The 22,983-nt window shown below is 47.7% G+C and overlaps 5 protein-coding genes across 5 annotated transcripts; 3 read left to right on the forward strand and 2 right to left on the reverse strand.

The window, feature by feature from the left end:
* Positions 1 to 331: 331 nt before the first annotated feature.
* LOC4325826 (heterogeneous nuclear ribonucleoprotein 1) lies at positions 332 to 5,167 on the reverse strand. The gene is made up of 14 exons (XM_015786412.3): positions 4,994 to 5,167; positions 4,011 to 4,142; positions 3,819 to 3,908; positions 3,362 to 3,427; positions 2,998 to 3,063; positions 2,808 to 2,896; positions 2,662 to 2,707; positions 2,135 to 2,189; positions 1,826 to 1,902; positions 1,548 to 1,689; positions 1,319 to 1,458; positions 1,143 to 1,247; positions 892 to 1,020; positions 332 to 712 (listed from the first exon to the last, which is right to left on the reverse strand). The coding sequence occupies exons 2-14, from the start codon at positions 4,026 to 4,028 to the stop codon at positions 644 to 646; spliced, it is 1,092 nt and encodes a 363-aa protein (XP_015641898.1). The 5' UTR covers positions 4,029 to 4,142; positions 4,994 to 5,167; the 3' UTR covers positions 332 to 643.
* Positions 5,168 to 8,629: 3,462 nt separating this feature from the next.
* Positions 8,630 to 10,297, forward strand: LOC4325827 (protein JINGUBANG). Its single transcript, XM_015786366.3, has one exon. The coding sequence runs from the start codon at positions 8,754 to 8,756 to the stop codon at positions 10,047 to 10,049; it is 1,296 nt and encodes a 431-aa protein (XP_015641852.1). The 5' UTR covers positions 8,630 to 8,753; the 3' UTR covers positions 10,050 to 10,297.
* Positions 10,298 to 10,730: 433 nt separating this feature from the next.
* Positions 10,731 to 11,653, forward strand: LOC4325828 (NAC domain-containing protein 48-like). The gene has a single exon (XM_015786435.3). The coding sequence runs from the start codon at positions 10,829 to 10,831 to the stop codon at positions 11,441 to 11,443; it is 615 nt and encodes a 204-aa protein (XP_015641921.1). The 5' UTR covers positions 10,731 to 10,828; the 3' UTR covers positions 11,444 to 11,653.
* A 163-nt stretch (positions 11,654 to 11,816) lies between these two features.
* On the forward strand, positions 11,817 to 13,480 carry LOC4325829 (lecithin-cholesterol acyltransferase-like 1). Its single transcript, XM_026022473.2, has 2 exons — positions 11,817 to 12,474; positions 12,542 to 13,480. Exons 1-2 carry the CDS (start codon positions 12,251 to 12,253, stop codon positions 13,425 to 13,427), a joined length of 1,110 nt encoding a protein of 369 aa, XP_025878258.2. The 5' UTR covers positions 11,817 to 12,250; the 3' UTR covers positions 13,428 to 13,480.
* Positions 13,481 to 18,889: 5,409 nt separating this feature from the next.
* Positions 18,890 to 21,684, reverse strand: LOC4325830 (glucan endo-1,3-beta-glucosidase GV). Its single transcript, XM_015786425.3, has 2 exons — positions 21,559 to 21,684; positions 18,890 to 19,999 (listed from the first exon to the last, which is right to left on the reverse strand). Exons 1-2 carry the CDS (start codon positions 21,563 to 21,565, stop codon positions 19,050 to 19,052), a joined length of 957 nt encoding a protein of 318 aa, XP_015641911.1. The 5' UTR covers positions 21,566 to 21,684; the 3' UTR covers positions 18,890 to 19,049.
* Between the last annotated feature and the right edge of the window lie 1,299 nt (positions 21,685 to 22,983).

Genomic DNA, 22,983 nt, shown 5'->3' on the forward strand with positions numbered 1-22,983 from the left:
TCTGCATGGAACAGTGACCGGGCCATAGAAATGTCAGACAATGATAGTCGATACAGCCCAAGAAAGCAAACACACACACAGAGAGTATATCACGTGGCTCATGGACAAATCCTTACGCGCAACCGCAAGAAGCCGACGTACGGCCACCGGCCGACCGGCGTGTTGTAGAAGGCTTCCTTCGCCACCGGCAGCGGGAAGAACACGGCGACGGTGGCCATCAGAGGAAGTAGAAGTGGGAAACACAAAGATAGAGAACTGTACTCACAATAGCAATTGTAAACCAATACAGTAGTAGATGGATTCAGACAAGAAAGCAGGATCAGGCACGAGAGGCTCAAAAACCAGAACCACCGTTTACATGTGTAGAAGAAAGATTGTTATTACATATGGTACTTCCACAATAATGATAACTACACTGCTGCCTCGATCTCATGGCATCCTGGCACAGAAACCGCATTAATGCGTTCTAATGGCAAAGAAAAATTTACAGGATGAACTGAAATACAGATTCCACGTATGTCCCGTCCCGCTTAAGATTAACATAGTACAACCTGGCATTCTTTATGGAGTTGTTCTTTTCTCCGTTTCCACAGTTCCCTTGGAGGTAAACTAAAACATCATTAACAGTAACAAGACAGCAGGCTCAGTAAGGTCGGTATCGCCAATCAGCCCTTGATCTGCTACTGCTACTTCCGCTGTGACCATAACCGTACTGGGACATCAACAAGTTTTTGTTAGATGATTTGCATGAGATTCAACAGATAATTGGTGACAATCACAACGAACCAACATTAAGCCTACAGCTCTGTTATCACAAATGTACTCGGACCAATTAACTTATATATAAGCCTACTGTGCATCATAAGCATAATAATGTATTTGTGCACTTACATCATAGTCGATACCACTGCAGAACCTGCCATAAGTTCGCATTGAACCATAAGCCCCATAAAGATCCATGGGTTCCATGTAACCACCACCAGAGTCACCCTCAAGTGGTGCAGCAGTGTCTATTGCAACCTGAAACATTGGAATGGTATGATTAGTGTTTTTCTTTTCCCCAAAGAAAAGCTAAGGTTGACATTGTCACTTTGGCTTTGGAGGCATGGGAAGCAGAGACAAGGAGACACCAACAGCCTTACCTCATGTCCTAGAATTTCATGACTTCTGCGAGCTACCCGATCTGCCACACCCTCATCAGCAAAGGTGACAAAACCAAAACCTCGATGTCCACTTCTTTTAGGGTCCTTCAATACAATTAGAAAAGGTTGAGATTAACATAGTACAGTTACAAACAATGAGAAAGTCTTAACCTTACCTTTGGGATATATGCATCCACAATTCGGCCAAATTTGCCAAAGTAATGCCTTAGGTCCTCCGTGTTTGCCTCTTGTGGAAGCCTGCCAACAAATATCTTTTTGTTGCCCATTCCTTGGGAGGATCCATAGTATCCTCCTCCTAGTCAATGTAAGTCAAATAGAAAACATTTAACCAGTTAACAAAGTTGCTTTGTGTCAAACCTGTGATCTTCGTAGCAGAAGACTTACTTCCATAAGCTGACCCTGGATGGTCATACAGAGTAGGTGCACCCAAAGCTGCATATCTGGTAGCTGCTGAAATGTATGCATTATATGCACCATAGCCACCCTGAGATGCCCCCCTGCTTGGAGGATATCTGACTTCTTCATCCTGGTTCAGATGGATTTCAGGTGGTAACAAGTACATAACTACTTCAGTAAATAGAATGTCCTACTACAGAGCCTACTCAAAGATAAGATACTATTGGATGCAGCCACCAATGGCAAGTGCTTTGGAGCAAAGGTACCTTAGGAGTGGCGCGGTCAACAACTACTGTTGTGCCATCCAGTTCATGTGAATCTTGCATGATACTGTCCACAGATTCTGTAACATTACAGTTGCATTGAATAAGGTAATTACAAAATGCATATCAAGCTTAAAGATCAAACTGGGGAAAAAAGCAATCATCCCTAAAGAACACAGACATGAAGTAAAGGTTTCAGGTCAAGATGCCATTTTATATAAATGAAGACTCATCTATGCTAAAATTATTCTTCCCCAACAACAAATTAAAATGAACGCCTGAATAAATGATGGAGGATTTCTGCAAACGTACCTGCACTCTGAAAAGTGATGAACCCAATTCCACGATGACCCTTTGAACCATGTTCCTACACACAAAACAGGAGGGTGGAAGACTCATTTCAGTAAAATCTTATCATATTTAGCATTGTAGCTCCATTCATTACCATATAATTTCAATAATCAATTGTAGCACCAAAACAAATACTCGTACCAAAAAAAATCCACTTATGAGCTTAATGCTGATTGTGACAAACAAGAAGAATGCTATTTTAAATGCTTCGCCTGTGCTAACTTAAATTCAATCAGCACCTTCTATATCCAGTCTCTTATAAGATGCATGCCTAATTAGCGAAGGCCACAGGAGTCCAGACAATCCTAGCATTAGGATTAGTTTAGATATTTGTCCTTATCGGAAGGAAATCTAGTTAAACTAGTGATAAGCAAATCTAGGTAACTATATAGAAAGAGTGTATCTACTTGTATTGGTACTTAATTGTGATATCACAGAGAATACATAAATATTTTTAGCAATTTAAAAATAATTCCAAATTTGCTCACCTTTGGCATGTAAAGATCAGTGATTTCTCCATAGGCTTCAAAATGCCTATCAATAAAATGTTCTGATTAGAGTCTTTATGCAAGCTCGGATATTCAACTGATAAGTGAACTGAGTGCTGAACAAAAGGACTGAAGCTATAGCTTACCTACGAAACATGGACTCATCCACGGACTGCGGAATTCGAGCAACAAATATTCTAGTAGCCTTTTTTGATCCCTGTGATTTCATTTCTTCCTATTCAATGACAAGATACACCATAGTCAACTACAGCTTGATGTGAATCAACTGTACAACATACTGCTAGCATATATAATATATGTTTGTATTTTATTTACCTTAGGAGTGGCTATCTTCACTTCTAGAGTTCGGTTTCCGAGAACATGCTCACACTCAAGAACATTCTGAAAAAAATGTTGCAGAATGATTCAGAACGAATAAATTGCAGCAGTACCAAATATGTTAGAAGATAGGGTATTACTAAACCATGTTATTATACCACATTAATTAGTAAACAAGATATTACTAAACCACTTTATTATACCACATTAATTAGTAAACCACTTTACTAAGCACCTCTTAAAAAATTCGAAGGTTGATATTTCACAGTTGATATATAAACTCTAACAAAAGATTTAAAATACAACACTAGTCATGCAATGTAATATCAAGTCAGCAAATCTGGGAGAACAGGATTACTACCTTGGCATCATCAGCTGATGAGAACGTTACATAACCAAACCCACGAGATCGACCAGACGAACGCTCCTATAATTTTAACGTACAAGAAAGATAGTGGTCAGTCAGTACACAAATTACCAAATCAGGCTAATAAATTGATGAATACAGTACTGAAGAAGTTATTTAAGATGTGCATCCAGAAATTCAGGACTCAATTTTGGCGGACAACCCCAGAAAAAGGAAGACTAAATAGAAATCAGATACTGAAAGCGAAATACAAGCACATAGCCATATCTGTTCCAAGGCAAACTCATTATTGAAAGGAATAGATTACCAACAGTACAACATGTGAGGCTGTGGTTTCCCAAATAACTTTAAAAAGACAAGAAACATATTCTCCTCAAATCTTAATGGCATGTAATAAACACAAAGAATATGGCATCTAATATCTTATTCTGAATATGAAATTGCTACAAACCTTCATGACGACGCAATCATCTAGGGGTCCAAACTTGCCCATGTACTCTCTTAATCCTTCAGTGTCCACATCCCATGGGATTCCAAGAACCTAAGTAAATAAATCTCATGTCATCATTCTTCATGAATGATTAAACTATGAAAGGACACATTCGTTTATAGAATCCTAAAAAGAGAAAGATTGTCCACTTACCACAAGTTTTGTGGCCATTATAGCACTAGCTCCAGCAGAACTTTTCAGCTCTCAAGCCTCAAGCCTTTCTGGGCCAAGGAAAACTATTAAGTGGTCTTTCTGAAGGTTCCCAAGAATCACCAAGATATTTCCCTACAGATATATGAAGAGAATCCACACTTATAAGTTTCTTGCGCATGAAGTCAAGTAAGCACACTAGGGTATGATGGTTTATATGGTTTGGTAAGAAAATTAAATTCATATTCATACTCGTAGAACTAGTATTACTTTACTATCCAGGATGCAACATAAATACTATGTCTGCATAAATAAAATCCTGCTATGCAATGTAAACTAAATGGTGAAAGAAAAATAGATCTACTTCCCATGTTCAATGGCACGTGGCCATACAGAAAATGCACATGTAAGAAAAAAATAATCCAATGTAATTATGATAAATGTTTCATTTCTCACTAAGATAAGGAGCAAGTTTTTCCAGGGGATGTTTGGTTCAAGGATTTTGCTCAGTACAAAATCTGATTTGGGTTCAACTGGGCTGTAAGCACTAAGCGGAAAATGCGGAAGGGACACAGACACAGTAGACACGTGTTACTACTCAGAATTGTGTATAATCAGAAAACAATAAGAGCTTTCTCCGCCCAGGAAACACGATCCCCTATTCCCCTCACATCGGGAGGAGGCACAAAACTCCTAAGGTGTAGGTGTAGGGGTTCGTCCTCCTCACGTTCCCCTCCCTACACGAGTAACACACGTTTCTCGCTGATTCGGAATCTACGGGATGAGATGGCGGCGCCGGCCGTCCGGAAGGCCAGCACATCGAGCGCGACATGGCACGGTCACCAGAATCGACGCCCGCAGCAGAGCGGAGGCGGACGGCACGTCAGATTTGCTGCTGCTATGGCGTCGGCTGTGTGCTCCCCTCCTCTACCAGGTCGGGGACTGCAATTGACGGGTGAAAAGTGATGGGACAAAGGGATGCGTACCTCACCGAAGACGATGAGGCTGAGCTGGGATTCCTCCGGGAAGGTGAGCTCGCCGGGGTGCCTCCGTCAAGGCGGATTCGCCGGGGACGCTCGCCGTTGGGGAAGGAGGAGAGGATTTGGTGGGCGGTTAGGGTTCGTCGCAAATTGGCTTGGATTTCTCCTTTCCCTTGTTTTAAGAGTTTTTTCTTTTCCTCTCTCTTGCAAATGATATGATACGAAGTAGTAACATATTTGCAGTAGGACCCCTGTGAATTGTCTGTTTCAACTCTGGGCCCAAATTCAGGGGAATTCCAGGCTTCCGGCCCGGCTGAAAATTCTCTGGTGGGCCTACGCTAGAGAAGAGGGCCCAATTTCTTTGAGCCCATCTATCTCGTTGCCAAGGCCCGTTTTGACTTTTTAATGGTAGTGTCTGTACTCTGTACTCCTACGGTTCTGCTCCATCTCTTGGCGACTTGGCCTGTTTAGTTTCAGAGTTTCAGTCGTGTGAAAAAAAATAAAATAAACAAGCACTAGTCATACGCATTATCACACACTATACGAGAGAACATAGAGGTAGTTGGTTAGGCCCATCGAAATTTGGAAGAATTATGGCCGCAATGCCTGCTTAAAGCATAGCAATTCAGACTTTCAGAGCTTTTCTGTACCTCGTTGTGATACAGGCTCTATAGGTGAGCACTATAAGAATTATTTTTCTCAACTACTCGAGCTGAACATAAGAAAAAAAAGAAAAATAAGATTTGTAGCTACTCCATTGGAAGATCAACTAGTCTCTCATTGGAAGCAAAAATAAATTACTCCTATGAAGATTGATTAGTGTATACTCATGTCATGGAACATATGACCAACCTTTTTGATCAAAAGGTGCATGCTCTCTCTCCGACCAAAGGGCGGCAGTTGCTTTGAGCGTGAGCCACATATCCTCAAGAACAAATACTACTACCGTACTGCAACTTTTGCTTGGAAACATATAAAAATGTTTGAAAACTTTTTGAATTAGACCTACCGCAATAGCAGCGGCGTTGTGCGTTCTCCTTTTCTTCATTGATCCCGTGCGTCGGAGTATCAGAAATTCATAGCAGCAGACCCCCATTGGGTGCTCTCTGACTGCCCGTCCGTACTGTCAACGCACTAAGTAATTGGCTACTTTTCTATAAAACTTCTGTAATTGCACATGTCTTTTTATGAAACACCATTGGCTATTTTACACCATGGCATGAGTGTTTCTTCTGTTCAAAACCAAGTCCCAACGAAAGGAACTACTGAGCTAAGACGTGAACAGATTTGCAAGAAACTTGCCAGCTTACACATCTTACATTACATGCATGATGCATCTTCTCTTCAAGCCAAGCTACGAATAAACCAGTACTAATTCCACTGCATGTATTAGAAGAAGCCAGAAGCTTCAGAAGCTTAACATATACTCCCTGTTGAAAATTTGGTCATAATTCGGCATATTTTAATCTAAAATAACAAGATAATAAACATGATATTTACAATGGAATTTGATCCAGTGATAGTGGTGAATATAATCAACATGAGCATGCTTAACGTTGAATAAGCATCAACAATCACATAATGACACAATGTTGACATTGCGATGAACATTAACAGTAAAACTTCTAATTGAAATAATGTAATAAGGTTATACCCCAAGAATGGTCCTCCGCTGGAGTTTGAGGCAGTATTGCCTCCGTTGGTGTTGACGGGAGTCTCCTTCTCCTTGTCTCCAGTGTTCGACATGTTGGTGAAAATGAAGTAGATGTTGACGAACAGTGAGTAGTCGCGCCTTGCGCTCCCCAAAAACCTGATCGCCCGCCCGTCTGTGCAAACGTCGCAGCAACGCGTGGTTTCGGAGGCCTACTCTCCCAACGCGTGTGCACACACTCGTCGGGATGGGATTACCGTAGCAGCAACAGCTTTGGAAAATGGATGAAAGTGTGTCTTCCTCTTCTCGCGGGAGATCAAATCCATTCTCATTTTATAAGAGGAATGGAAGATGAAGAGTAAGAGTCATGGAATAGGAAGAGGAATAGAGCAACTAATTGTCATCAACTAGCCATGAACCATCCTCCACTACACAACCATCAACCATCCATCAATTAGAACTAATTGATATAAGTTACCAATTCCTTAATCAAATAGATTAATTCTCAAAACTCTTCATCCCATTGATATCCCATAAAAGAATGAATTCACATGAATTCCTAGCATAATGAGCCTTGGAATTTATTTGGTTTAATTGATTTAAATGGATCAATTACCCAATTAAATCTAACACTCCCTTCGTATTTTAATGTATGACGCCGTTGATTTTTTAACCAACGTTTGACCATTCATCTTATTCAATTTTTTATGCAAATACAAAAATACTTATGCTATGCTTAAAGAACATTTGATGATAAATCAAGTCACAGTAAAATAAATGATAATTACATAAATTTTTTGAATAAGACGAAAGGTCAAACGTTTATTAAAAAGTCAACGACGTCATACATTAAAATACAGATGGAGTACTCTGTAGTATATGAATATAGCACTATGGAACGCTGTCTGCTGACTTTGGTCGGTGGATTAATAGTAGTGTTAGTATTAGTAGACTGTATATATATTCAGCAGTAGTTGTTCAGTACACAAGAACTAGCCTTGAAGGCACCTCCAGCCATAGAGAACTAAAACGATGGCAGTACACAAGAGCTTGCTCTACCTAAACCATGGACTTGCCTTGTGCTTCAAGTGCATCATATACAAGAAAAAACGAGAGAAAAATGGTTCAACCTCTAATGCAATCAGACACACGAGTTGAAAATGTTCGTCAGTAATGAGCTCTGAAACATTTTGGGCTCCCTGTCAAATGCTTCTAGAACAACCCGAATCACCAGCCTTTTTTTTTTCTTTCGGAGTTTCAGACTGTCAACGTCTCACCGATAATTCGCGTGTCTGATTCTGTCTTGGTTTTTATAATGCGCATCTGATTCATTAATCCCATTGTTGTAGCAGGTTGTTACTGTTCAGAGTGCTTCATGATGCTGGATTGCTGGATACTGCATCAACATCATTAAGCCTGTTTAAACATGGACAAGTGTCCGAATAAGGGGAGAAGAAACAGAAAGTGTTATGCTTAGTGCGCTCATGTGACCTCTAATTTCTTGCTTTACTGCCTATTGTGCTTGTATGGTTCTGATTATATGATGCGTATTTTCCATCATGGTAGCATGTGCAATCAGTTGGTCGGCGTTAATTTTGTTTTGATAATGTAAAGTCCCGCAAATTTTTCCATGGATTCACCGCTTAATATATTGAATTGGAGAAAAGATGGCAGATTCAAAATTATCACCGTGTAGTTTACAGCAAGAAAAACACTGAAATCAGCAAACTTGTGCGAAATGAAGGCAAACGCTCGAAACGATCAGACCTACTCACCTAACCGTAATAAACAAACGAAATCTGTTTCCGTTTTGACGAATAGAAAACGTAAAACCGTAGTGACAAAGCAGCCCGCGCCTAGTAGCCGTTGAACCGCCCCTGCCTCATGGGCCCCACCTGCCATTAACTTTTTCGTTTTCTCGAAAGAGGGGGGGGGGGGGGGGGGGGGGGGGGGGGGAAGATAAAAACAGCACGCGCTAGCTCGGTCGAGTCGTCGTCGTCGCCTCAAACCACCCGCCTCGGCCTCTCTGTCCCGGACGAACACCTCGCAGCCTCTGCTATTCTCGCCACCACCTCCGCGTCCGCTCGCCTCAAGAAAGCATCCCCGCACGCGGCCATGGCAATGCCATTGCGGGATCCAACAGACCGCGCTGCTATGTCCGCGCCGTTGCTCCCGCGTTCCGCCTTCGTCTCCTCCGCATCGTTCTCCTCCTTTTCGTCCGTCGCCTCGTTCTCCTCCACCTCGTCGTCGTTCTCCGACCCGGCCGTCCCGTCGGATGTCGTCGAGGCGTTGCCGATGTCGAGGGACTCGTTCAAGGCGCTCGCCGTGCTGAGGGACCACCAGGGCTCGGTGTCGTCCCTCTCGCTCTGCGGGGAGTTCTTGCTCAGCGCGTCCACCGGCGCAGACATCGTCGCGTGGCAGCAGCCGGATCTCCGCCGCTTCGCGAGGTTCGGGCATGGGGAGGGGTCCGTCAAGGCGCTCGCCGCCGCGGGGGGCAGGGTGTTCTCCGCGCACCAGGACGGCCGCGTCCGCGTCTGGCGGGTGTCGCGGCGGTCGGAGAACGCGTTCAAGCTCGTCGCCGCGCTGCCCACCACCAGGGACTACCTGGGCAAGATCTTCCGCCACGCCAGCTACGTGCAGACACGCCGCAACCACCGCCGCCTCTGGATCGAGCACGCCGACAGCATCTCCTGCCTCGCCGTGCACGACGGCGTCGTCTACTCGGGCTCCTGGGACAAGACGCTCAAGGTCTGGCGCATCTCCGACCTCAAGTGCCTCGAGTCGATCCACGCCCACGACGACGCCATCAATGCCGTCGCCGCCGACAGCGGCACCATCTACTCCGCCTCCGCCGACGGCCACGTCAAGGCGTGGGGGAAAGGCAAGGCGGCGCACTTCCTCCAGGGCATCCTCATCTCCCGGGACGGCGTGTCGTGGAACGCCCTCGTGGCGAGCGCCGACGCCGGGGCTCGCCGCGTGTACGCCGCCGGGTCGGACGGGCACGTCGTCGGGTGGGACAGGGTAGGCGGCAGGGGCAGCCGCTGGAGCCTCTCCTGCGACGTGAAGGCGCACGACATGGCCGTGCTCTGCCTGTGCGTCGCCGGCGACCTTGTCTTCACGGGCTCCGCCGACAAGACCATCGGGCTGTGGCGCTGGCAGACGAGCGGCGACGGCGACGGCGCCGCCGCCGCCGCCCTCGCCAGGGTGGGCGTGATCAGAGGCCATGAGGGCCCCGTGAAATGCATCCAGGCGAGCTGGTGCAGGGTCAGCAATGGCTGCATGGTGTACAGTGGAGGGCTCGACAAGAGCATCCGAGTTTGGTGGGTGCCCAATGGCTGGAAGGCCAACGAGCAGAAGCAGCAGCAAGAAAATGACACGAAAGATCACAAGAACTGCGTGTTCTTGAGGTGAATCGTGTCAGGTCAGGTCAAAATGTGTTCTTGATTTGTGTTGTGTTTGTAGATCGTAGTTTGGATTGTTTGGTAGCACACTGCCTTGGTTGGGTTGATGATCTACTCTGATGGATATATTGGAGGATATGAATTAAGGAGTCATGAAGGTATTAGTTTTAGATTTGGGTGTAAATGGCTGTATACTTTTATACCTAATTCATACACATTTTGATTAAATGGAAATATCAGTAATAATGGTTATCATAATCTCATATTGTTAGAAATGTGTTTGATTCTCAGTATCACGGTGTGTCTCTGATTACTGATTAGTGTCAATACGCATCTATCCAAACGTAAAAGCTCAAAATTCAAGCATAGCAGGTCCTTTACACTGATCCTGCACATCGCTCACTGTTTTCTTTCCGAGGTACCTCAACATTATCCTTGATTATCTAAAAAGCGTTAAATTCCTTGAATTGTACTTAAAAATGAAAATTTTAATGTCCTAAAAAAGTATGGAGATGTATAGATGGTCAAATGGGCCGCCCGAAGTGGCACGGCCCAAGCACGGTCAGGCCTGAGCCGACACGGCTGGGCTCAGCCCACAGAATATGAAGATTCCGGACTGAAGAACTCATCGCACTTACGATGGGCTCCATTCGATGGCGAGATAAATACTGGTGGTCCGGAGAAAGAACTCACGAGGAACACACACACCCCTACCCGTCTCTGTTCATCTCCACATCTTGTCTTCTCGCTGTTGACTTCGAGCGGAGACTAGACTAGCTACTACTCGGAATGGGGAAGGAGATGAATCTGATCCGAGAAGACGAGTACGGCGGCGGCGGCGTCGGGTTCGAGCCGACGGAGGACGAGCTGATGCTCCACTTCCTCCGTCCGCAGCTGCGCGGGTTCGCGCCGCGCGTGGCGGGCGCCGTGGTGGAGGCCGACCCCTGCGGCGCGGCGCCGTGGGAGCTCCTGGCGCGGCACGGGAGGCGGGAGGAGGGGTTCTTCTTCTCGGCGCGCGCGCGGAGGAAGCCCTCGGTGCGGCGGACCGTGGCGGGCTGCGGCGGCGGCGGTGGCGGCGGTGGCGCGTGGATGCACAGCTCCACCAAGAACGGGCAGTCCGTGACCGACCTCGGCGTGGTGGTGCGGTGGTGCAGGATCAACTACTGCTTCTACGTGCGCGGCGAGATGGGGCAGCAGCGGAGCACCGGGTGGATGATGGCCGAGTACGAGATCACCGACCCGCGGTGCTACCGCCGCGCCGACGACGGCGAGGAGGACGACTTCTGGGTTCTCTGCCATGTCAGGAAGAGCTCGAGGCCCCAAGCCGCCAAGATCTCTCCAGCCAAGCCAGCACGGCGGCGCAAGCCCGCCGCCGCCGCCGCCGCGGATGTCCGGGCTGCGTGATCCGGCCGACGGCGGAGATCACGAGGTTTGCCTCGCGTTGGGATTCGACTTCGGTTATACTTTTGCTTTGGAATTGTGTTCCTTTGCTTTATTCCTCCTCTAGCATCTGCCCATACATTCCGTGTGATGAACACTGCGAATCAAATGGGACGTTTAAGATGTTGTTGTTGTACTGATAGCGTGATTGAATTCATGGCCTCTTTCTGCCAAGCCGCATATGGAGTTTTTTTTGGTGTTTCAGTTTCAAGTCGCGGTTGGTGAATCCGAAATCACGTGATTAAAACAGTAATTATCGAGCACGGAAGGAATGGAATTTTTTTAAAAAAAATGCAGAACGGAGTAATTTCTTACAGATCATCCTGTTTCTGCTTGATGCGATAGCTAATCGCTGTCGGTGCTCTATTACTGCTCCAGCTCAAGCTCGAACAGCATTCCAGCTTGTCGGCCAAATTGGACATATCTTTCGGCCCAATTGGTTTAATCCCCATCTCTTTTAGCCGGGCCGCAAGTTATCCCCTCCTCGTCACGCTATCTATAGGCCCATTATTATCTATCTGTGTTATGTTTTAGAACAAGCTGGAAATGCTGGTTGAGCTCGAGCAGTAGTAGATAGGGATGAAAACAGTCCGGAAAGTTTCCGAATTCCCGACGTGTTTTTGGAAACGGGAAGTGTCGGTCAGAATTTTTTCGAAAAATTTGGAAACGGAAACGAATTCCGAATTCCGAATTTTTTTTCTCGGAAACGGAAACAAACATGATAAGGCTGCTATTCGTTGGAAACCGTAATCCGACGGAAATTTTCAAGAAATGAATTCAAAAACAGAAATGAATTCGTTGGAAACCGTAATCCGGCTGTGGGAGAACTTCACGGCGCTGCAGGAGGACCCCGCGCTCTCGCCTTGCTACGCCGACCAGCTGCGCCTCGTGTACGACCCCGTCGCCGGCGACTACCGCAACGTGCCCGGCGTCGACACCCGCGTCGTCTCCTTCGGCTCCACCCGCGGCTTCCGCTCCGACGATCCTGCTCGAAAGTAAGCGATATCATGTCGAATTTATCGTACTCCACTCCACAAGGAGATGAACATGCAATGCATATAGGGACGTGTGCATGGAGAGGCTCGTGGAGGCGCTGGAAGAGGAGGGATACGCGGAGGGAGAGAACCTGTTCGGCGCGCCGTACGACTTCAGGTACGCGCCGGCCGCTCCCGGCTTGCCGTCCGGGGTGTTCTCCGACTTCACGTCGAGGTTAAGGCGCCTCGTGGAGCGCGCGAGCGAGAGGAACGGAGGCAAGCCGGTCATCCTCGTGACGCACAGCCTCGGCGGCCTCTTCGCCATGGTGTTCCTCGACCGGACCCCGCTGCCGTGGAGAAGGAGGTACATCAAGCACTTCGTCATGCTCTGCCTCGGCGTCGGCGGCTCGCCGCTGAACATGTGGCCCCTCGCCGCCTCCTCCATCCCGTCGTCGTCGTCGTTGGTGGGCAGCGTGCTGACGTACGGGAACAGGAGCTTCGCGAGCATGTTCTCCCTCCTGCCGTCGCCGGCGGTGTACGGCGACACGCCACTGGTGATCACGCGAGCCAAGAACTACTCCGCCGACGACATGCCGGAGTTTCTCTCGGCGGCTGGTTTCTCCGACGACGAGGTGGCGCTCTACCGGGCGAGGGCGCTGCCGGTGACCCTGGATTTCCGGGCGCCGCTCGTGCCGCTGACGTCCATCAACGGCGTCGGTGTGCCGACGGTAGATAAGCTGGTGTTCTGGGACGGCAACTTCAGCGCGAAGCCTCAGGTGGTGAACGGCGACGGCGATGGGCAGATCAACTTGGACACCGTGTTGGCATTAGAAAGGTTGATCGGTGATGACCCGGATCAGGGTTACTTCAAGTCAATTTTGATCCCCAACACGACGCACAAGGGTGTCATCTCCGATGAATTAGCGCTCAAGCGTGTGGTCAGCGAAATTCTTGGAGCAAATTCAATTAACTAAGGGGAAACTGTTTTAATCCCTCGAGGGGATATCCCCTCGTTCTTTGCATGTCACTTAAATGGTTATAAAAAAATTTGAAAAAAATTAGGAATGTGTATTAACATGTGATATAACACTCCACAAACATGCAAGTTCAAATTCAACTTCTACATCTCGTAACGAAAAAACAAATTGAACCGCAGCTAGTTAACGTATATTCATAGTCAAATTTGTTTTTTTCGTTGCGAGATGTATAAGTTGAATTTTTACTTGCATGTTTGTGGAGTGATATATCACATATTAATACATCTTCTTAAATTTTTTTAATTTTTTTCATAATCATTTGAATGACATGCAAACAACGAGGGGATATCCCCTCGAGGGATATCAAAATTCTCTTCCTTAACTAAGCCACTTCTTGAATCTTTGATAGCAGACATGTATTATCCAAATCCAAAACTGAGTGTTCCTTTTGCTTCTAGTTGCAGCTTTCATTTTATTCTGAAATAATAAATAAGTAATCTTGCATGTCATGATGTCAATGAACTTCATCTTGAATTAATTTCTAGAGTCAAAACTCGAAACGAAATCTACATGATCTGAAACTATCTGTTAGGAATTTTGCGTGTCTATCAGCCGTGTTTATCATCAATAAGAACAAGTATAATAGCAGGCTACAAGCTAGCTATCACTGCACATAAAACATGATGGATGGAGTATTAGCGATATTGACTTTTTTGCTGCACATGATTGGCATTGTAGCGCCCGTTCCGTCGTGGCGCCTAGCGGGAAAACTATCTCTTAAAAACCCTATTTGCGAAATTTGTTTCTTTTCTTGTCGTCTAGTGTCCGTGCCATCTCAGATCTCAAATCCCCGATCTATCGTCGAATTCAATCCCGAATCCAAATCCTTCCAAATCAATCCCTCCGCAAAAGTCTATTTCGCCTCCCCCGGGTTTGATGGGCCGAATCTCTCTCGGCCCATCTCCCTCCCTCTCTCTCTTTCTCTCTCTCTCCGCTCTGGCCGCGCGCCGCGCGCGCGTGCGCGTGAGCCGCGCCGAGCGTCCCCCCCTCCCTCGCTCTCTCTCTCCCCGCCTCCATCCCTGGCGAGCTCCTCGCCCGCGGAATCGGCCCCCGCGCGCCGTTGTTCGCGCGCGCGCGCCCGCGTGGTCGCCGCCCGTGCCGCGCCTGCGCCGTCTGCGCCGCCCGGCCCCGCTGCCCTGCCACGCAGCCGCTCGGCCCCGCAAGCCAGCACGCGTGCCCGAGCCGTGCCGCTCAAATCGCCACGCCGCCCGTTGCTTCCCGCGCGCGCGTGCCGTGGTGGCCGACCGCCTGGTCGCCGCCGCCGTCAGCGCCTGCCGCGCCTGCCCGCGCCTGCCGCCCGTGTCGTCGCTCCGCTCCAAATCGCCCCGCCGTCATCGCCGTCGTCATCGACTCGGCCCCGCCTCTCCCCGCGCGTGCTTCCAAGGAAAGAAGGCAGGGCTCCTCCTCATCGCCTTCTCTCCCTCCTCCTTTTCCCAAAGAAGCAAGGAGGCAAGCCCCCTTTCCCTCTTCCTTTCTTCTTTTTCCTCCCATCGCCGGCGTCACCTCCTGTCGTCGTTTTGGCCGCTAGCCGGGCGCCAGCCCACCGGCTTGACCGTCCAAAGTCGGTTCCCCTCTCCCAAACCGACATTGTCGCCCCTTTAAACCCAAGCTCCTCCCTCCTCCAATCTTCCTCGTTTTCGTCTCTCGCCGCCACGCCACTGTCGCCCCTGTTCGCCGTCGCCGATCGTCGTTGCGCGTGTCGGAGGAGCCGGCACGAGCGAGGACGTGGAAGGGGACTCCGGGCGCGCCCTCCCCTTCCTCTTCCTCGGCCCGAGGCCGAAACGATCACGTTTCGCGCCGTCGGCTCTCGTCACTGCGCCCGCCCGCACGGTAGTGCATCCCTCCATTCTCCCTCCTCGTTCCATCTCCTCCCTTTAGACTCGGGTAGTAGCACGAGTAGCCTCCCCGTAGCTAGCTGGCGCCGCCCCGACCTTTGCCGTCGCTCGCCGTGTGCTCGCCGCTGTCGCCGCCCGAACTCGGAAACGCCTCTCGTCGCCAGCCTCCCTCGATGCGTTTCCTCCTAATCCGGCGCAAGGGACGGATTCCCGTAGCCGCGTAGATGCTCTCGCCGCCGGGAATCGGCCCCTCGTGACCTCGTCACCGTTTTCCCCTTTTCTCTCCGCCGGTGGCCGCCGCCACAATCCGCCGCCGTCGAGCTCCCTCCGGCGAATCCGAGCCGTTGGCTCGTCTCCCCTCATCTCGTGCAACCACCCGGTGTGCTCGCTTTCGCCTGTATCGCCGTGATTCGCTCCGCCGCTCGCCGCCGCCGCCCGCCGTCCATTCGCGGCCGGCGTCTTCGTCTTCCTCCAGCCGGCCCGCGAGGCAGCCACGTAGGTGCCACGTCGGTGCCACCTCGGCACAACCGAGTCGGCTGACCCGGTCAGCCACTCCCTCCGTTCCACCCTCCCCGTGCGCGCGGTCCATCGCGAGCCGTGAGGCTGCGCGTGGGCCCGCCGCACCCGCATCCCCCGCGAGCCGCGCGCGTGCGCCGCCCAAACCCTAGCGCCGCATCGCGTGCTCCCTCCGCACGGTGAACCGTGCCACCGACAAGCGGGTCCCACCCGGGACCACGCAAGGTGGACCCGGCCCACCGGCTCCCTCTCTCCTCTCCGCCCGCGCGCGCGCTTTGGGCCGCCTTCTTGGGCCGGCCGGACCATTTAGCTCGGCCGAGCCGCCCCTTCCTCTCGGGCCGCGCCCTAGCCGCCCGAGGAAAGTCTGATTTCCCTCCCTCCTTCTTTTCTTTTCTTTTTCTTTTTCAAAAAGGATTTAAATAAATCATTTTTCCTTTAGACCAAAAATCTAATAATCTTAGAAATTCAATATCTTCCAACCGTAAATCCGTTTGACTCCGTTCAACTTCCAAAATTTCTCAAATCTCGAGATCTATCTAATGGCACGCTTAGAGGTCATTAATAGGGCTTTATTTTCGCCGTTTGTTGAGTTGTCCCGTTTTGCGTGTAGTTTCGGAGCCCGAAGACCCGCAGTGCGAGGATTTCGAGGATCAAGCTCAAGATCTCGAGCGAGGCAAGCCACCCTTGAACATCTTGAGCCTATATTTGAACTTAATTATGTTGCTTGAAAAAATATTATGCATTGATAGGATCACACTTAATCTGCTTGTCCCGTCTGCAAGGCAGATTGGCGGACCTACCTATTTGTTGCATTTGATCCTTCCTCTGTTAATTGTTATACCATGTTTCCTTGTAACCACCTAGTCGCGCCTCGAAAATCGTGCACTCTGCACGAGTATCGACGGTCGCCTTCAAACTTAAAATCTGAGTAACTTCTTGGGTAAAACTTGGGTTTTACAAAAGACTTGGAAAACCCGACACCTGGGTCGGTGCTTGTGAACTAAATGAATTTCCAAAACCGCGGACCGGGGAACGTACCGGGTGTACGGTTTCCCGCTCTTGCACTTAAGGACCGTTTCCTTGGAATTTCATCCGAACATAGGACAAGTACGACCACATGGGTGGAATGGGACACCCCTGGCTGAGTAACTAGCTTATCAGGGGAGCCTTGATGCCGAGAGACATGTGGATTCGCCGGGGTGGTGTCGGGGAGGACCCCCGGGCTTCCTGGCACAGTATGGTCTGGGACCTAACCTGTTGTTGGTCTGGGACCCCTCTCGTCGGCATATGGTAAACCTGTGTCGGCTTTCGAAATGCCTTGTCATGAAAGCTTGGAGGTCTCCCGACGTGGCTGATCCCCATAAGCTAGGTGATCCGGGTTAGTAATGTCGTGTGGGTAAAGTGTACCACCTCTGCAGAGGTTAACAAACTGTTCGAACAGCCGTGCCCACGGTCATGGGCGGATGTGAGGTGATTCCTAGCGTAGTTTTGTTTGACTACTGCCTTGTGAAATTTGCTGTTGTGGAAAGGGGATCGATGTTTGGAAAATCTGCAGCTGATGGGATCAGCTAGGCCCGGGTGGCCGTTTGAAGGTTGTTGGCCCGGGTGGCCGTTTAAAAGTTGTTGGCCCGGGTGGCCGTTTGAAAGTTGTTGGCCGGGTGCCAACCTTGAATCAATTCAAAAGACTGATACATTGCACATACTCCGACCGGACGAGACGCACTGTCTCATCCGTGTCGTTTGAGAAGCACTCACTTAGTTGATTTCAGAAAAGAGTTCAAATAAAATCAATTGCAAAAACAACAGCCTTTCCTTGAAGCCTACATTAAACACTTATTTCCCGTGGCTTGCTGAGTACTCCCGTACTCACCCTTGCTCTATATAAATAATCCCCCCCAGTTGCTGAAGAAGATGAAGCGGATCCCGCTGACGAGGAGTTCTTCCAGGAGCAAGCCGGCTACGATGAGTTTTAGGGTTTTGGCCTAATTCCCAAGTCGCGCCTGTGATGTTTGGTCCAAGTCTTGGCTTCCGCTTCCCTTTTGTAATGCAGTTGTGAGCTCGGGATCTGTCCGCAGCCCAACATGACTGTACTCCTACTCTATAATAAAGAGACCTCTGTTACTGTGATATTCTGTCTTCCTGTGATACCAGCACTGTTTCCTGGGACTGGTATCGATTAACAGGTTAATTTGGAGCGTCACGGGCTAGTTCCGGTCGGGACTAGTCCGGGGCGTGACAGGCATATTACCGAATATATGCATATGGTACTATTGGCTGGTTTGGTGGAATTCCAATTCTGAGCCTTTTTTATCCACAGCTCATGTTCTCTGTTTTTATTAAGACGGATGTTCTCTGTGATTAGAATATTTGGAGAATTATGATCAAACATGGACTATACTATATCCTGACTAGATGTGAATTATATTTGTATAAATCAGGATTTGTTATGTGAACTAGCACATTGCCAATGCCAGGTCAAACAGTAAGTTTTTTTTTCTTCACTAAATATGAGCGCATGGATCTGAAATATATTAATTCATCGGTCAACATGGAGCAAAAAAAAACAAGCATAGCACAACTGATCTAAAAACAATGTCTGACGAATTCCAGTCCATTAATTGCAGAAACAAATGTGCAAATTCTTTAGTTGCTATAACAAAGGGAATTCCAGTCCATTAGTGCCGCAAGCCAGAGCAGCTTGAGTGGCCAAAATCGAGCTGGTGAAGCAGTCTTCTCTGTTCATGATCTGTGTCCTCTGTTCTGGAACTGGTAAGCCGAAAATGTTTGCGTCCATCAGTACGTTTATGTGCCATTTGTTTGGCACAAGATGGTACCAATATATAGTCACAGCAGGCTGCTGTCATTAGCAGATAAAGAGATCCTGAATATTTTTATTTTACAAACACGCAAAATGATTGCACGTCGGTATATTAGAAAAAAAAGTATTTGTTTACCTAACACAATCAGCCCAGTCCAACTTATACCAAGGGAAGGGAGAAAAGACAAAACAAGAAAAAAAAACAAGGAAAAAAGGGAAGAGGCCTGAAATTTTCTTTTTAAGAAAAAAATTTGGAACTTTTATTCATGTAGCATTGTCAAAAAAAAGGGCCATACAGAGTACATGCATTAACGTTCAACCAACATTATTTAACCATGGATTATTCGTCTCTGGAAATCCTTATTTGCACCGGCATGGCATGCTCAGCTGCTAGTTCGGAGGAAACGTAATCGGGTAGACCGGCGTCTTGTCAGGGTAGAAGAGCCCAAAATGCCTCTCGGTCTCATCCCCGGGCTTCTGGTTCTCGTTGAACATGGCGAACACGTACGTCTCCAGCTGCCCGGGCCGCTTCGGCGTCCCGTTCTTGACGTTGTCGATCACGCCCTGGTTGTGATTCCTCGCGTTCTCCACGTTCGCCGCGAACCCTCCCGCCGACGGCCACCCGCTCTCCGACACGACGACGCGGACGCCGGGCGCGCCGGCCTTCTCCAGCGCGGCGTACACGGCGTCCACCATGGCGTTGAAGAGGTTGGTGTAGGTGAGGCCGCTGTCGTTGTCCCTCACCGTGGTGCCCGGCTGGAACGTGGCGTAGTTGAGCGGGATGTCCCGCGGGTTGTCCCTGTAGGCGAAGTAGGGGTACACGTTGGCGAGCAGCGGCGACATGGTGTTGGCGAGGAACTGCGCGATGGGCACCATGAACTGCTGCAGGTCCGGGCGGAACACGCCGTGCGACGGAGGGGACGAGGCGGTGATCACGTCCATCCTCACCGCCGTCGACACCTTGATGCTGTTCGAGAGGCCGGCGGACACGAGCGCGTCGTACACGTTCTGCATGGCCGGGAGGATGGTCCCCATGTCGCCGGGGCCGAGCTCGTTGCCGACGGCGATGTACCGGATGATGACGTTCGGCCAGTAGGCCTGGACGTTGTCACGCACCCAGTCGGCGGCGGCGGAGGGGTTGTTGGCGAGGTTGGCCACCGCGCTGCTGCCGCCGACGTCGATGATGACGGCGACGCCGCTGCCGCGAAGCGCGTCGAGGGCCTGCTGGTCCGGGCTGTAGATGCGCATAGCACCGATACCATTGGACTTGTACAGCTGCACGACCTCGCTCTGCGACGGGAGGTTGTCGCCGTTCATGCCGTAGCAAACACCGTGGACACCTGCAAAAACATAGGAGTGCATGTTTATGCCAAATCAGACGATTTAATTGATGTGTAGGAAAATAAAATATATATATAGAGAGAGAGATATCGAATCTGGATTTTTCACATTTTGATACTTTTGAAAAACTTATTTCACAAATAGACCCCTAAAAAAACTTATCCTAGAAATGGTCTTTTTTGGGGCGCCAGAGTGGCTGGCGCCGTCATCCAACGGGATGGCGCCAGCCTCTCTGGCGCTGTCCTCCTGCCACCGTGGCGTACGCGAACCGACGTGGCTCCATTCCTGTTTCTCTGTATGGAGTTGCAACGGTGTTATTTTTATTTTATTTTTTCGGATGTTTTTTCACACTCAGGATCACGATACAACCAACCACAAAAAAAATTTAAACTCGAACTACCACTTAGCTAAGTCTGAAAATATCTAGCATACCACTTAGTCTACTTTACACCTTCACTAAAATTAGACCATAACTCATTTAGTAAAACCCTTTGATCAGCATGTTAAACATAATGCACTCTACCACTATATGAAATTACTTAATCTAATTCAAAATATAACCACATGAAATGACATATATAAGTTAAACAGTATATAGAGATGCAATTTTTTTATTTTTATTTTATTTTTTTGATATTTTTTCACACTTATGAGAACATAGGAACCAACCGTATAAAAAATAAACTCAAACGGACAAAATATGTGACATGTAGAATTTTCCAAAATTCTACCGAAACGGACAAAATATGCCATCTATTAAAATAGGCGTAACTTTCTCATACGGACTCGGAATCAGGCAAATAATATATGCACGGACATCTACAGAAAAAGTTACATCCGATTCTCCCCCGCTTTGCCGGGTTCGGCGATATTAAAACCTCCAAATTCCGCTTGCAAGATTGTGTTTTCGAGGAGAGAAGTTTTTCGGTGGAGCTTTGGAAAATTCCACATGCCACATATTTCGTCCGTTTGAGTTTATTTTTTACGTGGTTGGTTCTTGTGAGTTCCTAAGTGTGAAAAAAATATCAAAAAAATAAAATAAAAATAAAAAAGTTGCACATCTCTCTCCTCTGCACTAGTTCGGAGAGAGGAGAGGAGAGGAAAAATTCTACATGTCACATATTACGTCCATTTGAGTTCAATTTTTTTATGGTTGGTTCTTGTGTGTCCCTAAGCGTGAAAAAAATATCAAACAAATAAAACAAAAATAAAAAATTTCCGGGGGGGGGGGGGGGGGCGCCAGCCACTCTGGCGCACTCCCCCTAGCCACCTCAGCATCGCCCCGCCACGTCGGCGGTGGGACGGCGCCAAAGAGGCTGGCGCCATCCTGTTGAACGATGGCGCCAGCCACTCTGGCGCCCCAAAAAGGACTATTTTTAGGATAAGTTTTTCTAGAGATCTACTTGCGAAATAAGTTTTTCAAAAGGACCAAAATGTGAAAAATCCAGGAGATCGAATTGCATATGAGAGGCAGAGAGGGTTAGTTAATTAATTGATTAGCAATAGATCAGCTCAGCATGAAAGAGAAAAGGAAGGGAAAAATAAGTTCTGAATATACCTCCCATTTGATCAAATAGCTATGATAACTCGAGCTCTGATCTGCTTGATCAGTATCTGGAGATGGAATTATGAATGGCGCCTCGATGCTCGCGCTCGCTAGCTCGTGATCGTAGCTAGGAAAGAATGTCCCCCCTTATATACTGCAAGATGGCGTGACTTCTTCCTCTTGTCAATGAGACACTTCAATCGGTTAACCAGTAATCACGAGATCCGGCCGACGGCGGAGATCACGAGGTTTGCCTCGCGTTGGGATTCGACTTCGGTTATACTTTTGCTTTGGAATTGTGTTCCTTTGCTTTATTCCTCCTCTAGCATCTGCCCATACATTCCGTGTGATGAACACTGCGAATCAAATGGGACGTTTAAGATGTTGTTGTTGTACTGATAGCGTGATTGAATTCATGGCCTCTTTCTGCCAAGCCGCATATGGAGTTTTTTTTGGTGTTTCAGTTTCAAGTCGCGGTTGGTGAATCCGAAATCACGTGATTAAAACAGTAATTATCGAGCACGGAAGGAATGGAATTTTTTTAAAAAAAATGCAGAACGGAGTAATTTCTTACAGATCATCCTGTTTCTGCTTGATGCGATAGCTAATCGCTGTCGGTGCTCTATTACTGCTCCAGCTCAAGCTCGAACAGCATTCCAGCTTGTCGGCCAAATTGGACATATCTTTCGGCCCAATTGGTTTAATCCCCATCTCTTTTAGCCGGGCCGCAAGTTATCCCCTCCTCGTCACGCTATCTATAGGCCCATTATTATCTATCTGTGTTATGTTTTAGAACAAGCTGGAAATGCTGGTTGAGCTCGAGCAGTAGTAGATAGGGATGAAAACAGTCCGGAAAGTTTCCGAATTCCGGACGTGTTTTTGGAAACGGGAAGTGTCGGTCAGAATTTTTTCGAAACATTTGGAAACGGAAACGAATTCCGAATTCTGAATTTTTTTCTCGGAAACAGAAACAAACATGATAAGGCTGCTATTCGTTGGAAACCGTAATCCGACGGAAATTTTCAAGAAATGAATTCAAATTTTTTTTTCTTAGAATCGAAAAGGGAGTATTTCTCATATACAACTGATTAGTTTCATTCTTCTCTACTCTTTAATGTTTAGGTTTATACTAGTATTGATGTGCTTAATTAAATAGAAATATTTTTAGTTCCAGTAATTTAGATTTGTTTGCATGATTACTTTTTAAATTTTTATTAGACCATGTCATACTACTTATAATTATAGTTATAGATGAATATAGTTCTTTTTCTCCAAGAAAGTAAAGGGTACAACTAGTTATTATTATTATTATTGGTAAAAAAAAATAAATATCGGTTTGTTATTTTAGAAAAAAATATTGAGCTACATCTCTTTCTTAATTTGAAAAGTTCAATTTAAGGGCTTTTTATATTCCGATAAGTATCCGTTACCGTATTC

Source organism: Oryza sativa, chromosome 1 (assembly GCF_034140825.1).
Source record: "Oryza sativa Japonica Group chromosome 1, ASM3414082v1".
Classification (NCBI taxonomy): domain Eukaryota; kingdom Viridiplantae; phylum Streptophyta; class Magnoliopsida; order Poales; family Poaceae; genus Oryza; species Oryza sativa.